This window comes from Littorina saxatilis, linkage group LG2 (assembly GCF_037325665.1).
Source record: "Littorina saxatilis isolate snail1 linkage group LG2, US_GU_Lsax_2.0, whole genome shotgun sequence".
Taxonomy (NCBI): Eukaryota; Metazoa; Mollusca; class Gastropoda; order Littorinimorpha; family Littorinidae; genus Littorina; species Littorina saxatilis.
Window position 1 is genome coordinate 79,135,828 of NC_090246.1, and position 15,815 is coordinate 79,151,642.

General features: G+C 44.7%; 1 protein-coding gene across 1 annotated transcript; it reads right to left on the reverse strand.

Moving 5' to 3' along the window:
- Positions 1-761: 761 nt before the first annotated feature.
- On the reverse strand, positions 762-14,935 carry LOC138959811 (uncharacterized). Its single transcript, XM_070331431.1, has 6 exons — positions 14,777-14,935; positions 7,699-7,802; positions 5,608-5,808; positions 4,676-4,844; positions 3,697-3,804; positions 762-1,542 (listed from the first exon to the last, which is right to left on the reverse strand). Exons 2-6 carry the CDS (start codon positions 7,758-7,760, stop codon positions 1,132-1,134), a joined length of 951 nt encoding a protein of 316 aa, XP_070187532.1. The 5' UTR covers positions 7,761-7,802; positions 14,777-14,935; the 3' UTR covers positions 762-1,131.
- Between the last annotated feature and the right edge of the window lie 880 nt (positions 14,936-15,815).

Here is a 15,815-nt window from a genome sequence, read left to right on the forward strand (position 1 = left end):
GTGAGTGCCGGGCGGGGCACTGATGCTACTTATTTAGATTATCCACATACAAGAAATCCACGTGAAGACGGCCATTCTTGGCTGACTGTGGTTCGACTAGACATGCGCAATGGACTAACCAGACTGGACCAGAGCCTACCGCTTGGTTACAAGATGGCGGTTACTGCTTTTCTATTTAAATCTCCCAAATAAAAAAATACATATATAAAATACATATATAAAAACTCATTTGAAAATAACCGAGTTTGTCATAAATTTACGTTAGTTTATAATATTTGTTTAGACAATTCCTGATTTGTCTTATTTTCACCTTTATCTTCGTGTTTGTGTCAGGATTTACGAAGCTGCGGGTCGCCGTTTTGTCCAGTGATATTTTTACTTGCAAGACCAATTTTAGACAGTGCCACTGATTAACTCACAAGCACGATGGAAACTAGTTTTAGGCTATTCGCGTCATGTTTGTAGGTATCACCACGTTGATGTGATTATTTAGATTATTCACACACAAAAGTCCATGTGGCGACGGCCATTTTGGTTGACAATGGTTCGACCAGACCACGTTTCAACGAAGTTCGACCACAGGGACATGCGCAGTAGACAAGACTAGACCATTGAAACACGTTCGTGAAATCTTGTGAGGTGACAAGCTTGTGAATGTATCAGCTGTGCTAAAACAACACACACGCGCGTGTTCATCTATTCATTCTTTCGTTCGTTCGTTCGTTCTTTCGTTCGTTCGTTCATACCAACATTAGCTGATATACCTTTTATAGATTTGCCATTTACTAAACCACTGTTCACTATAAGTCTGGAACGAGCAAGGCTAGAGGATGTGGCGCAGCTGATTTGGCACGTGACCTGCACAGTGAAGGTGAATGGCGGTGACGTCACCAGAATCAAAAATTGGCCGACAGTCGTCATTGCCACACCTCGGGTCAATCGCCTCCACCTCCATCCAAGTTCTAGTTCACCGTCACGTCTGTTGAAACCCGACGAAACAGAGAAAGTTCTAAATAGAGATGTATGGAAAAAAAATCAACAACAAAATCAGTGTACTGATCTAACAAAAAAAATCAGTTTACTGTCGACATGTCGCGTCTAGCACGGAGAGCTTTGGACTTGAGTCGGGAGTCATGGTGACGTCACCGACGAGGAATCCGAGCTGAGACGCGATGAAGATGACGACACAGAACTGAGGCGTGACAAACATATTGATGACGTCGCCATGCGCCGAGAAGTGCCGAAAGAAGGCTCCGTGTCGTGACAAAAACTGGCAGACGCATGGGGACGAGGAGAGGGCGAGACATGACATGTGACTGGCGATACGACAGAAGGCGCCGAGTGGAGGCGGAAACACCCGGAAGATGCCGAGGATGCAGCAGAGTGATGACCAAGTCTTGATCCAGCGGAAGTGGCAGTCGTGCAGCCGTCTAGACATGCGCGGTGCTGCTGTAGCCACGTGCGTGCCACGTGACACGCGTGACGTAACGCCTTGGCCTGTGACTCCAGTAGCTGGTTGTCCTTCTCCAGTCGCTGCAGTCTCTGAAATGCAAGCACATTCCATGCTGTAGCACATTCCATGCTCTTCTTAGCTAAAACACCGTCAATAAACACACTGTCTACTTGGAGTATATATACCGTCTCGAAAGACCACCAAACACAACATTTAGATTTGAATAATGAAAAGTTCAAACACTAAGTCATTACCTGTGTGTGTCGTTATTATTCTGCCATCAAGCCCAACGCTCTAACTCTTTGTGCAATTTTAAGTCTCACAGTAGTCATCGCAACAGGAAGTGTGACACACGTGCTTCTCAGTCAGGGGCGAAAAGGAGGACGGAAATCAAACCAAAGCAACAGAAGAAGATGACGCGTGGAAATCACAGTTCCGAAACAAAAACCTTACACAGCCTTTTCAACTTCGATTAAGTGAGCGCTCAAACGCTTCGTTAAAATGAAACCTGGTGTTTGGTGACAGAATTACTGACTACCGCCAAAGTGAAATGTATAGCTCTTGCTCTTGGGGCGATTGGAATCTGACGTCCATCATATCCATTTAACCAGTGCTGGACAAGGCAAGTGCCAGAGCTAATTGTCAGAAGTGGCCATGGGCAACTTTACACGTGACATGAACTGTGGCTCCAATTGACTCTTCGCTATCAAACAAATGGGTCTCTAATTTGTTCTTAATTATCGTTTCCCCCTCTAGGCAAAAATAACAAATGCCTCGTGCCATGACAAAAGCTTTCGCAGAACCGCAAAGTTTATACGTGAAACATTTTCGGCAGACAGTTTTATTGCACCATAACAAACATGTGAAAATATTCTGCTGAAGAGGGGTAAGGGGGGGGGGGTGATGCTTTTCAAAGTACCATGAAATCAAAGCAAATCATGCCAGAGCAAAAACGGTCGATGCACGTGCTATATGTACAACAGGGTCCTGCCCACCAACAATGCTTACCAGTTTGTGTTGAAACGCACACACAAACTTTCGTTTTAAAAGAAAAGCTTTCAATCCCTTGCCATTTCATTTAAAATTTCTATGCCATTTAAGGCACTCAACTTATATATCTGGCGCACTTTTGAGATCGACGATTTTTTGTCAAAGGTCACGTGACCGCGGCTCAGGTAAGGGTACCCCCCAAAATAGACCTGACTAAAACATAAGGTAAGGGTACCACCCCCCCCCCAAAAAAAATAGACCTGACTAAAACATAAGGTAAGGGTACCCCCTCCCCCCCAAAAAAAATAGACCTGACTAAAACATAAAGTAAGGGTATCCCCCCCCCCAAAAAAAAAAAACCACCAAAAAAACACAAAAAACAGACCTGACTAAAACATAAGGTAAGGGTACCCCCGAAAACAGACCTGACTAAAACATAAGGTAAGGGTACCCCCGAAAACAGACCAGACTAAAACATAAGGTAAGGGTACCCCCTCCCCCCCCCCAAAAAAAAATAGACCTGACTAAAACGTAAGGTAAGGGTACCCCCCCCCCCCACCAAAAAAAAAAAAAAAAAAAAAAAACATACCTGACTAAAACATAAGGTAAGGGTACCCCCGAAAACAGACCTGACTAAAAACATAAGGTAAGGGTACCCCCGAAAACAGACCTGACTAAAACATAAGGTAAGGGTACCCCCGAGAACAGACCTGACTAAAACATAAGGTAAGGGTACCCCGAAAACAGACCTGACTAAAACATAAGGTAAGGGTACCCCGAAAACAGACCTGACTAAAACATAAGGTAAGGGTACCCCGAAAACAGACCTGACTAAAACATAAGGTAAGGGTACCCCCGAAAATAGACCTGACTAAAACATAAGGTAAGGGTACATGCAGAACTGCTTAATTAGCTATCTTGTGTGTGTGTGTGGAGGGGGGGGGGTTAGGGTTTTGCGTCAATTTTGAGGGGAACCATGAAAACTATTTCTGTATTTCAGCAATTGGGGTGTATTAGAATTTTCAGCATCATATATAATGCCTACATACAGTCATACTTGACGTACTTCGGGTAAAAGGCCGGATCAGTACAAATATTTATTCCGATGTTATGCAATGTTCTTAAAAGAGTTTTAAAGCCCGTCGTAGGACAGTTAACTTCCGTCTAAAAGTCGTATGATTTGGCATGCACAAAGACGAATGATTGATACAAGTGTTGCCAAAGGTTCATTGGAGCATGACAGCTTGACTCACTAATGTGACTGTCTGCTCCACTGACTTCTGTCTGTCACGTGACCTCTGTGCTGACATCCGGTTCTGCTGCATCTTCCGGTTCTTCTTGACAACCTCCTCCACCGACATCTGTTGAAATACATCGGTCATAAAATTTGACAAAACCCTGAAGAACATGTTGCCATCAGTCATATCAACCCTAATGACAAAACCCAGATTAACATGGTGCAATCAGTCACATGAACCCTAATTACAAAACCCAGATTAACATGGTGCAATCAGTCACAAGAACCCTAATAACAAAACCCAGATTAACATGGTGCAATCAGACACATCAACCCTAATTACAAAACCCAGATTAACATGGTGCAACCAGTCACATCAACCCTAATTACAAAACCCAGATTAACATGGTGCAACCAGTCACATCAACCCTAATTACAAAACCCAGATTAACATGGTGCAATCAGTCACATGAAAACTAATTACATCACACTGATTACTTCAATCCGCCGGGCTTTATCAATCAACAGAACACTGAGCACAGTAACAAACCAAAGCACAGATTCTCTTCATTGTGTTATACACACTGAGCACAGTAACAAACCAAAGCACAGATTCTCTTCATTGTGTTATACACACTGAGCACAGTAACAAACCAACGCACAGATTCTCTTCAGTCATTGTGTTATACACACTGAGCACAGTAACAAACCAAAGCACAGATTCTCTTCAATACAACGGCCTCAAAGGCAGGCCAACAGGCAAACTCCGATTACATTTTCCCATGTGACATTATTGGCCAGTTATTTGCGAGGGTGTGTGTCTGAAACACGTGGACAGGAGTACGTGTGGATAGCGTCCCTTACTAAAAGCAAGGATACTCCACAACCCATAGGGCCTACCTACCCAACAAAGTTATGTCTGAACAACGTCCATTTAAAATGTGAAGATGCTGATGACGATCATGACGATGTCGACACAACCAAGAGAAGCTTACCGCGGCTGGTTTGACGGAAAAATCTGACGTCATCTCGTCCTGCCCGTGCTGCAGTCTCTTGAGTTGTATCTTGCAGCGTAGCTCTTCCTTCAGCAATGGCGTCAGCGTCCCGCTCCGCACTGCCGCTCGCAGCGCTCTCTCCATCTCCAGGGGGTAGCACTCGGACCCACTGCACACACAGAATAAAGCACACTGTCAGCGCCCTCTCCATCTCCAGGGAGAAGCACTCGGACCCAATGCACACACAGAATGAAGCACACTGTCAGCGCCCTCTCCATCTCCAGGGGGAAGCACTCGGACCCACTGCACACACAGAATGAAGCACACTGTCAGCGCCCTCTCCATCTCCAGGGAGAAGCTCTCGGACCTACTGCACACACAGAATGAAGCACACTGTCAGCGCCCGCTCCATCTCCACTGGGGGGAAGCACTCGGACCCACTGCAGAATGAAGCACACTGTCAGCGCCCTCTCCATCTCCAGGGGGAAGCACTCGGACCCACTGCACACACAGAATGAAGCACACTGTCAGCGCCCTCTCCATCTCCAGGGGGAAGCACTCGGACCCACTGCACACACAGAATGAAGCACACTGTCAGCGCCCTCTCCATCACCAGGGGGAAGCACTCGGACCCACTGCACACACAGAATGAAGCACACCGTGACTGAGGAAAGGGGAGAGGTTTTAGGCAGTTGTGTTTTTCTCTTTTGAAATCGACGTGTGTTTTGTAACCTACTTGTTCTACGGATAGGTAGACACAGACTTGTTTCGTAACTGAATATAGATCTTAAATTAATTAGCAACACGAGCGGGAGCATGAAGCAAGATTTGGCATCACATGGATGGGTGACAATGAAACATGGACGTAAGAAATAACATTAGACATGATTATACACGTTTTCACAAGCTGTCAACAATACTGGCTGTCCAACCTGTCTTCCCGCCCACTGTCGACGTCACGCTGCTTGCCAGTTGCATGACGGGACTGGGACGGACACGAGGTCAGGTGAAGGTCATCATCAAAGAGAAGGTCATCGTCGTCCGGTGGCAGGTCGCTGTAACTGTTGACGTCATCACGGGGTCGCGACATCACACCCCAGTTCCCCTCCGCCATTGTCAGTCGTTTTAGATGTCTGTGACAAAGAAGTCACACATCGTTTATCGGTGAAGTTTGATGGTCATTGGACATTTCAAGAACTGTGACGCCAACAGCATAACACGATCTGCCTCGCGCTCCCTAACGCTGTACTGTGACGCCAACAGCATAACACGATCTGCCTCGCGCTCCCTAACGCTGTACTGTGACGCCAACAGCATAACACGATCTGCCTCGCGCTCCCTCAGGCTGTACTGTGACGCCAACACCATAACACGATCTGCCTCGCGCTCCCTAAGGCTGTACTGTGACGCCAACACCATAACACGATCTGCCTCGCGCTCCCTAAGGCTGTACTGTGACGCCAACAGCATAACACGATCTGCCTCGCGCTCCCTAACGCTGTACTGTGACGCCAACAGCATAACACGATCTGCCTCGCGCTCCCTAAGGCTGTACTGTGACGCCAACACCATAATACGATCTGCTTTGCGCTCCCTAAGGGGTCTTACAGAATTTTAAAAAATTCCAAAACTCCAAAAAAATGTGGTATCAACAGAACACACCCACCCACCCCCCATTCCAAAAAAAAAAGGCTGAACTGAGACACAAAAAGCTTGGTCGAGACACAGATATGTAATGTCAGATAAGTCTTTTTTAATCAAGCAACCTGCACAGTTTCAAAACACCCACGTCGTACAAAAGCAATTACTAATGTACCAAAATCAACTGCAAACAGAAATTTAGTATTGTTTAAGTTTCTAGCACCAGGGTAGTACCGACAAGAAATGGGGTGGAAGACTGGCCGACAACAGCCCACAATGGTAATACAAGGGTGGAAGACTGGCCGACAACAGCCCACAATGGTAATACAAGGGTGGAAGACTGGCCAACAACAGCCCACAATGGTAATACAAGGGTGGAAGACTGGCCAACAACAGCCCACAATGGTAATACAAGGGTGGAAGACTGGCCAACAACAGCCCACAATGGTAATACAAGGGTGGAAGACTGGCCAACAACAGCCCACAATGGTAATACAAGGGTGGAAGACTGGCCAACAACAGCCCACAATGGTAATACAAGGGTGGAAGACAGGCCAACAACAGCCCACAATGGTAATACAAGTCTAGTCGCATCGTCATTGTGTTCCACTGCAGCTCAATACTTGGATAGGTGACATTGACGAGGGATGGTAAAACATGTTAGAATATCTAAGAATGTGGACAAACTCAATGTAAGATTATCTCATAATATGATCAAAACAAATGTAAGAATATCTCAGAATGTCGACACACCCAATGTAAGAATATCTTAGATTGTAGACAAACCCAATGTAAGAATATCTCATAATATAATGAAAACCAATGTAACAATATCTTAAAATGTGAACAAACCAAATGTAAATGTATCTCAGAGTAGGGACAAACCCAATGTAAGAATATCTCAGAATGTGAACAAACCCAATATGAGAATATCTCAGAATGTGGACAAACCCAATATAAGAATATCTCAGAATGTGGACAAACCTAATGTAAGAATATCTCAGAATGAGGACAAACCCAATGTAAGAATATATCTGAGAATGCGGACAAACCCAATGTAAGAATATGTCAGAATGTGGACAAACCAAATGTAAGAATATCTCAGAATGTGGACAAACCAAATGTAAGAATATTATAGAATCTGGACACACTTAATATAAGAATATTTCAGAATGTGGACAAACCCAATATGAGAATATCTCAGAATGTGGACAAACCTAATGAAAGAATATCTCAGAATGAGGACAAACCCAATGTAAGAATATCTCAGAATGCGGACAAACCCAATGTAAGAATATGTCAGAATGTGGACAAACCCAATGTAAGAATATCTCAGAATGTGGACAAACCCAATGTAAGAATATTTTAGAATGAGGACAAACCCAAAGAAGCCCAGGACGAGCAGAAGTCTTTCCGCTGTCTGTGATGACGTCACGCATCTCATTACAGCACAAGAACTCTGGACCCGTTGGCTCCGTCACACCCGCTGCAACATGGAAAACAGGTATGTGGATACAGGTTTTTGTTTTTAATCCAAACATAGGATATCAAAATGTATTTGGAATAAGGAACTGACAAGGATTAAGATGAAATTGTTTTCAGATCAATCTCGGAAATTTTAATTTTAATCATAATTTTTACATCTTTAATTTTCAGAGCTTGTTTTTAATCCGAATATTACATATTTATATGTTTTTTGAATCAGGAAATGATGAAGAATAAGACAACATTGTTTTTGGATCGTTTTATAACAAAATAATGTTAATTACAATTGTCAGATTTTTAATGACCAAACACATTGATTAATTTTTAAGCCTCCAAGTTTATATGCAATACCAAAGTCCGGACTTTGTCGAAGATTGTTTGACGAAAAGTTCAATCAATTTGGTCAAAAAATGAGGGCGTGACAGTGCGGCCTCAACTTTCACTAAAAGCCAGATACGACGTAATCGAAGACATTTTTTGAAAAAGCAAAAGAAGAGCTTTGGGGATATCATACCCAGGAACTCTAATGTGAAGTTTCATGAAAATCGGTCAAGTAGTTTTCTCGGAATAGCTCTACACACACGCACACACACACACACACACACACACACACACACACACACACACACGCACGCCCACACACACATGCACCACATGCATAGTCTCGATTCCTAGTCTATGTTGAATCATTTAGTCAAAACTTGACTAAATGTAAAAAGAACTGTTACTAAAATATGATGGGTTTGTTCATAGATGAGAACAAACATAGATAATAATATGCAGACATCCATCCATATGACAACATCCCAGTCTCTACAATTTATGCAGAAAACATTTCTAAAATTGACGCAATATAAAAATGTGATCTACAATCACAAATGTATCACACATAATGACGCCGCCAGAAGGTCATTACACCAACGCCATTACTTGCCATTGTCTAATATGGGAAATTACACGAACACGCCAACTTCCCTGTTCAAAAGTTTTGAAAGCGCAGGATAAAAAAAAAACCAAACATGCTGAAGATCTTTCCAGCCTCCCTGTGACCTTGACCATGACTATAGACAAATAAATGATTGTCGCACGATACGTCATAGAAATAAAGCCGTCACGATGCCAGAAACACTGTCCAGTGTGTGGTCAGTATTAGGTCATTGCAGGAAAGGACCAGGTGGACAGACGGGGAGCGACGGACGACACACGAGGGACAGTAGTCAATGTATCATTAGTCAACACCGTTTGTTCTTTATTAAAATGTCGGACAACACGCTAGGTGTGGATCACAGCAGTCAATGTATCATTAGTCAATACCATTTGTTCTTTATTAAAGTGTAGGACAACACCCCAGGTGAGCTCACAAAGCTTGTTTCACTGATCATTTAACGAAGGGAAACCCCCGACAGTATTCCCGCCCTCTGAGCTACCTCGGCTTTGATGGTACACAGTTGAATTCATTGCAAAGGGTATATGTTATCAACATGCATTAGTGTAGCAAGTTGGAGTATACGGTTAGTAGTCAGGAGAGCGGTTATCTTCACTAATGACTAGACTCAAGACTCAAAGATTTTAATGTCCTTATAACAACAAGGAAAATTGTCTCGCAATGTCAGGCAGTTTAAAACACAAAAGACATCTCATTAACTGACAATTCAAAAGTTCATTAAAAAGATCCACGACATTCTTAGCAATCACTCATGGATACAGACATCCACATTAACACACGCACAAGCACACAGGCTCGCCCGGACACACACACACACACGCACACACGCGCGCACACACACACACACACACACACACACGCACACACGCACACACACACACACACACACACACACACACACGCACACACGCGCGCACACACACACACACACACGCACGAACAAACTAACTATCTTCCTCTGTATGCTCTCTCTCGTCTCCCTTTTCCGTAGTCAAACTTAAAATGGATTAAAATTGCTCAGCGTAGACTGAATTGTCCGCCTTAAATTAGAATAGCTGAAAAGTATATTTGAATAAAAGACATAATTGCACTTTTCAACAGTTACTAATGACTACCAACACTTTCAATCCATCAGACGAATACCAGAGTGTCACACAGACATGACGGGGCGGACGGAGGGCGGACACAACTAAACATCACTCAAGAACAAGAACAGCAGTAACAAAACACCACACCCTTGCTTTAGCGGATTAACAACTACTACTACAACAACAACAACAACAACAACACCAAGTATGATGATGAGGAGGAGGAACAACAACAACAACAACAACAACAACAACAACAACATCATCATTGTTTTTATTGATGCATTGTTTTATTTATGTATTGATTGATTTACTTACCTATTGCTTTCTTTATCTATTTATTAATTCATCTATTTATTTATGTATTTATTTTATGAATTTATGTATACATTCACGTATTTATCACTTATTTGTTTATTCACTTCTTCATTATTTTTGTCCATTATTCATCTATCCACAGTTTATGACCGTGCACGTCCCCCGCCTCTAGATATATATATATGTGTGTGTGTGTGTGTGGTCGTCACTGTGCACAGCTGACCTTGCTCTTGACCTTGCTCTTTCTCGCACTGGACAGCTGAGCGCTATTCATTGGAAGCTCAACAGAGTTTTGAGCAAGTGAACAATAATAGAATCAAAAGTACACACATGCATATACTTTTGATTATTATTATTTTGTTTATAACCGTAAACAACCGTTATTTACGTAACAGCGGAAGGTCGCCTAATATATGGGCCACTTGTTGTTTTATGCTGATAACTAGTTTCTGTTCTTGCGGAGAAGTGTTATTGTGTGCTAATTAGTTGTTTTCTCTTTGGTACATCGTCAGGCCTAATTAGAGCGAATAAGCTTTGATTCACATTCAGCAAAAATTAGATACAGAGAAATTCACAACTGGTCCTTATTAGAAACCTGGGCGCCAAACATGGACCTGGAAAGAGGTATTGGCGAATCATTGTAAAAAGCCCACTGCACTCCAAAATAACATAATACAACTCAGTGTACGTGTCAGACTGACTCAAATATGCATCAGATTTATTTGTTTTGGTTCGACGAGAAGGTTATTCAAAGCACAACATAAAACTAATGAAACGTATCAAATACAGAGAGAAAATAAATGACATTATCAACTTTCACATGAAGAAGATTGTTTGATGTAGGACCAATTGTTTTGAAAGCTTGATGGCTAGTCATAATTTATTTTCAGCAAGCTTCTTAATGCATGACTGAAACCAGTCTTTATCTTTTCTTTTCCTCTATTTGTTAAAGGTGGTCCATATTAGGGGACACACACATACTTTGAGATTTTTCTATTATTATAACAAAAATATAATAATGGCAATCTGACCTGTCATATAAAGCAACTTTAGTGAGTGAACAGCTGTGATATAAAGCAACTTTAGTGAGTGAACAGCTGTCATATAAAGCAACTTTAGTGAGTGAACAGCCGTGTCTGTGGACAGAAACTAGGCCGGGTTAAGCGTTACATTTAGAGTGAACGCTGCCAGAAGTGTACAAAAGGGAAAAAGCCCAACGGTTTTGTGGTTTGTGCGCCCGCAACTGTTTTGACACAGTATGCAAGCAAGCTATCCAAAGAGGGTAACTTATTTTGAGCGCTCTAGCACCGTTAGTTTGTCACAACCGGAGGTGGTCCATATTAGGAGCCGGTCCATATTAGGCGACCTTCCGGCCTATGTAAAACGTATTAAACATGAACGTCGATGCAGTGCTCAGTATTGATTGTTACCTTTGTACTTCTTTCTATTTTCTACATTTAGTCAAGTGTTGGCTTGTTTTCTTTTTGTTTTTGCATTTGTGTCGCTGGACGCGTGGTGTGTTCGTGTAGCTTCTGTAGCCACATTTTGCATGGAAGTCCTGGAACGCCGAAGAAGAAGAAGCATGGAAGTCGACTGCCAAGACTGACAGAGAACCCTGTGACTTCACATGGAAGTCGACTGCCAAGACTGACAGAAAGAACCCTGTGACTATACATGGAAGTCGACTGTCAAGACTGACAGAGAGCACCCTGTGACTACACATGGAAGTCGACTGCCAAGACTGACAGAAAGAACCCTGTGACTACACATGGAAGTCGACTGTCAAGACTGACAGAGAGCACCCTGTGACCTCACATGGAAGTCGACTGCTAAGACTGACAGAAAGAACCCTGTGACTACACATGGAAATCGACTGCCAAGACTGACAGAGAGCACTCTATGACTACACATGGAAGTCGACTGCCAAGACTGACAGAGAGCACCCTGTGACTACACATGGAAGTCGACTGCCAAGACTGACAGAGAGCACCCTGTGACTACACATGGATCGAAGTCGACTGTCAAGACTGACAGAGAACCACCCTGTGACTTCACATGGAAGTCGACTGTCAAGACTGACAGAGAGCACCCTGTGACTACACATGGAAGTCGGCTGCCAAGACTGACAGAGAGCACCCTGTGACTACACATGGAAGTCGACTGTCAAGACTGACAGAGAGCACCCTGTGGCTACACATGAAAGTCGACTGCCAAGACTGACAGAGAGCACCCTGTGGCTACACATGGAAGTCGACTGCCAAGACTGACAGAGAGCACCCTGTGGCTACACATGGAAGTCAACTGCCAAGACTGACAGAGAGCACCCTGTGACTACACATGGAAGTCGACTGTCAAGACTGACAGAGAGCACCCTGTGACTACACATGGAAGTCGACTGTCAAGACTGACAGAGAGCACCCTGTGACTACACATGGAAGTCGACTGCCAAGACTGACAGTGAGCACCCTGTGACTACACATGGAAGTCGACTGTCAAGACTGACAGAAAGCACCCTGTGACTACACATGGAAGTCGACTGCAAAGACTGACAGAGAACACCCTGTGACTACACACGGAAGTCGACTGTCAAGACTGACAGAGAGCACCCTGTGGCTAAACATGGAAGTCGACTGTCAAGACTGACAGAGAGCACCCTGTGACTACACATGGAAGTCGACTGCCAAGACTGACAGAGAGCACCCTGTGGCTACACATGGAAGTCGACTGCCAAGACTGACAGAGAGCACCCTGTGACCTCACATGGAAGTCGACTGTCAAGACTGACAGAGAGCACCCTGTGACTACACATGGAAGTCGACAGTCAAGACTGACAGAGAGCACCCTGTGACTACACATGGAAGTCGACTGCCAAGACTGACAGAGAGCACCCTGTGCGGACTTCACATGGAAGTCGACTGTCAAGACTGACAGAGAGCACCCTGTGACTACACATGGAAGTCGACTGCCAAGACTGACAGAGAACCCTGTGACTACACATGGAAGTCGACTGCCAAGACTGACAGAGAGAACCATCCCGCTGTGACTACACATGGAAGTCGATGACCAAGACTGACAGAGAGAACCACCCTGTGACTACACATGGAAGTTGACTGCCAAGACTGACAGAGAGCACTCTATAGTGACTACACATGGAAGTCGACTGCCAAGACTGACAGAGAACCCTGTGACTACACATGGAAGTCTACTGCCAAGACTGACAGAGAGCACCCTGTGACTACACATGGAAGTCGACTGTCAAGACTGACAGAGAGAACCACCCTGTGACTACACATGGAAGTCGACTGCCAAGAATGACAGAGAACACCCTGTGACTACACATGGAAGTCGACTGTCATGACTGACAGAGAGCACTCTATGACTACACATGGAAGTCGACTGCCAAGAATGACAGAGAGCACCCTGTGACTACACATGTAAGTCGACTGCCAAGACTGACAGAGAGAACCCTGTGACTCCACATGGAAGTCGACTGCCAAGACTGACAGAGAACACCCTGTGACTACATATGGAAGTCGACTGTCAAGACTGACAGAGAGCACCCTGTAACTACACATGGAAGTCGACTGTCAAGACTGACAGAGAGCACTCTATGCCAGACTACACATGGAAGTCGACTGCCAAGACTGACAGAGAGAACCACCCTGTGACTACACATGGAAGTCGACTGCCAAGACTGACAGAGAGCACCCTGTGACTACACATGGAAGTCGACTGTCAAGACTGAAAGAGAGCACTCTATGACTACACATGGAAGTCGACTGCCAAGACTGACAGAGAGCACCCTGTGACTACACATGTAAGTCGACTGCCAAGACTTACAGAGAGAACCCTGTGACTCCACATGGAAGTCGACTGCCAAGACTGACAGAGAACACCCTGTGACTACATATGGAAGTCGACTGTCAAGACTGACAGAGAGCACCTTGTAACTACACATGGAAGTCGACTGTCAAGACTGACAGAGAGCACTCTATGCCGGACTACACATGGAAGTCGACTGCCAAGACTGACAGAGAGAACCATGCACCCTGTGACTACACATGGAAGTCGACTGCCAAGACTGACAGAGAGCACCCTGTGACTACACATGGAAGTCGACTGCCAAGACTGACAGAGAGCACCCTGTGACTACACATGGAAGTCGACTGTCAAGACTGACAGAGAGAACCACCCTGTGACTACACATGGAAGTCGACTGCCAAGACTGACGGAGAGCACCCTGTGACTACACATGGAAGTCGACTGCCAAGACTGACAGACAACACCCTGTGTCTTCACATGGAAGTCGACTGCCAAGACTGACAGAGAGCACCCTGTGACTACACATGGAAGTCGACTGCCAAGACTGACAGCTCGGAGAGCACCCTGTGACTACACATGGAAGTCGACTGTCAAGACTGACAGAGAGCACCCTGTGACTACACATGGAAGTCGACTGCCAAGACTGACAGAGAACCCTGTGACTAGCCTACACCTCCTCCTGGGAAGTAAGCCATCTTTGCCCGCTCTCTGCTCACGCTCACATCACACCAAAACACCGGTCAACAACAACAACAAAGACAAAAGCAGCGAGAAAAGCGCCATAAAATGACCACAGCCTACCGTTCTATGTCCGGCGAGGAGAGAGAGTGTCCATAGTACAGCAGCCACTGTCACAAGCGACTCACCCCGCCAAGCAACGTGTCCAATATAGTACGGTGGGAATTCCGCACGTTGGAAATAGTAGCGTGACCTACTCCCTCGAGCCAGGTCCGCGTTTTTCTGCATAACTGTCGCTTTTCTGCAGGTATTAGGCATGCATAAAATCATCAAATTTCGTTCTTCTTTTTCTTAATGTACACTAGAGCTACTGGGCGTCTGGTTAAATCAGAGAGTACTGCACTCGCACGCAAAACACATTTTCCTTAGACAGACTGGAAATGTACTGCTTTCGTGTGCTCTGAGGTTCGCCGCTAGATGTGTGGAGATTTTTTTTTCTCCTAATATCTTGCTATTTTCTTTCGGCTGTGCGAGAAAATCATTGCTATTTGTGGAGAGCTGAGATGAAGATTTGGGTGGTTGTGCAGTGATGTTGTTGTTGTGATGTGAGCAAGGTGATGGTTTCAATGCATTATGCTCAGGGTTGCACTTTGACGAGAGCGACTAGCAGGCAGACACCTGTGCGGGCAGACGGCAACATTACTCATTCACTATCGCGTGCTTTCCAAGGGGATTCCCCTACCTCCCTCAGCATGCTCAGGCCGCGCACTGTGTGTTCAGCTCGCTGGTCGCATGGCAATGCGTGACGTCACTTGGCACGCTTGTTTCTTGTTCCGGGTTCTTCGTCACGACTGCATATCTGGGGATTCCCCTTTTCGTTTGAGTCGTGCGTCTGTCTGTCTGTGTGTCTGTCTGTCTGTGTCGTGTGTCTGTGAGTCTGTCTGACTGTCTTTGTCTTTGCAGGGCGTGTGTATTTGTGTCTGTCTGTGTCGAATGTGTCGTGCTTGTGTTCGTGTCTCTGTCTGTCAGTGTGTGTTTCTATCTCAGTGTCTGTATGTCTGTTCGTCTGTCTGTATGTCTGTCTAAGTCGATGTTTGGGGTCAATCGGCCTTTTTAAATACCCGGTTTCAATCAGCTCTTTATTAATGCTGTCTTTCTTTTT

What these genes read in the sequence shown, in the direction of transcription:
- LOC138959811 (XM_070331431.1), bottom strand. Translation starts at nt 7,760, where the DNA reads ATGAGATGCGTGACGTCATCACAGACAGCGGAAAGACTTCTGCTCGTC. An exon ending in GACAGTGGGCGGGAAGACAG is followed by an intron (nt 4,845 to 5,607) that starts GTTGGACAGCCA and finishes CTGTGTGTGCAG; the next exon opens with TGGGTCCGAGTGCTACCCCC. An exon ending in TGGAGCAGACAGTCACATTA is followed by an intron (nt 1,543 to 3,696) that starts GTGAGTCAAGCT and finishes CTTGCATTTCAG; the next exon opens with AGACTGCAGCGACTGGAGAA.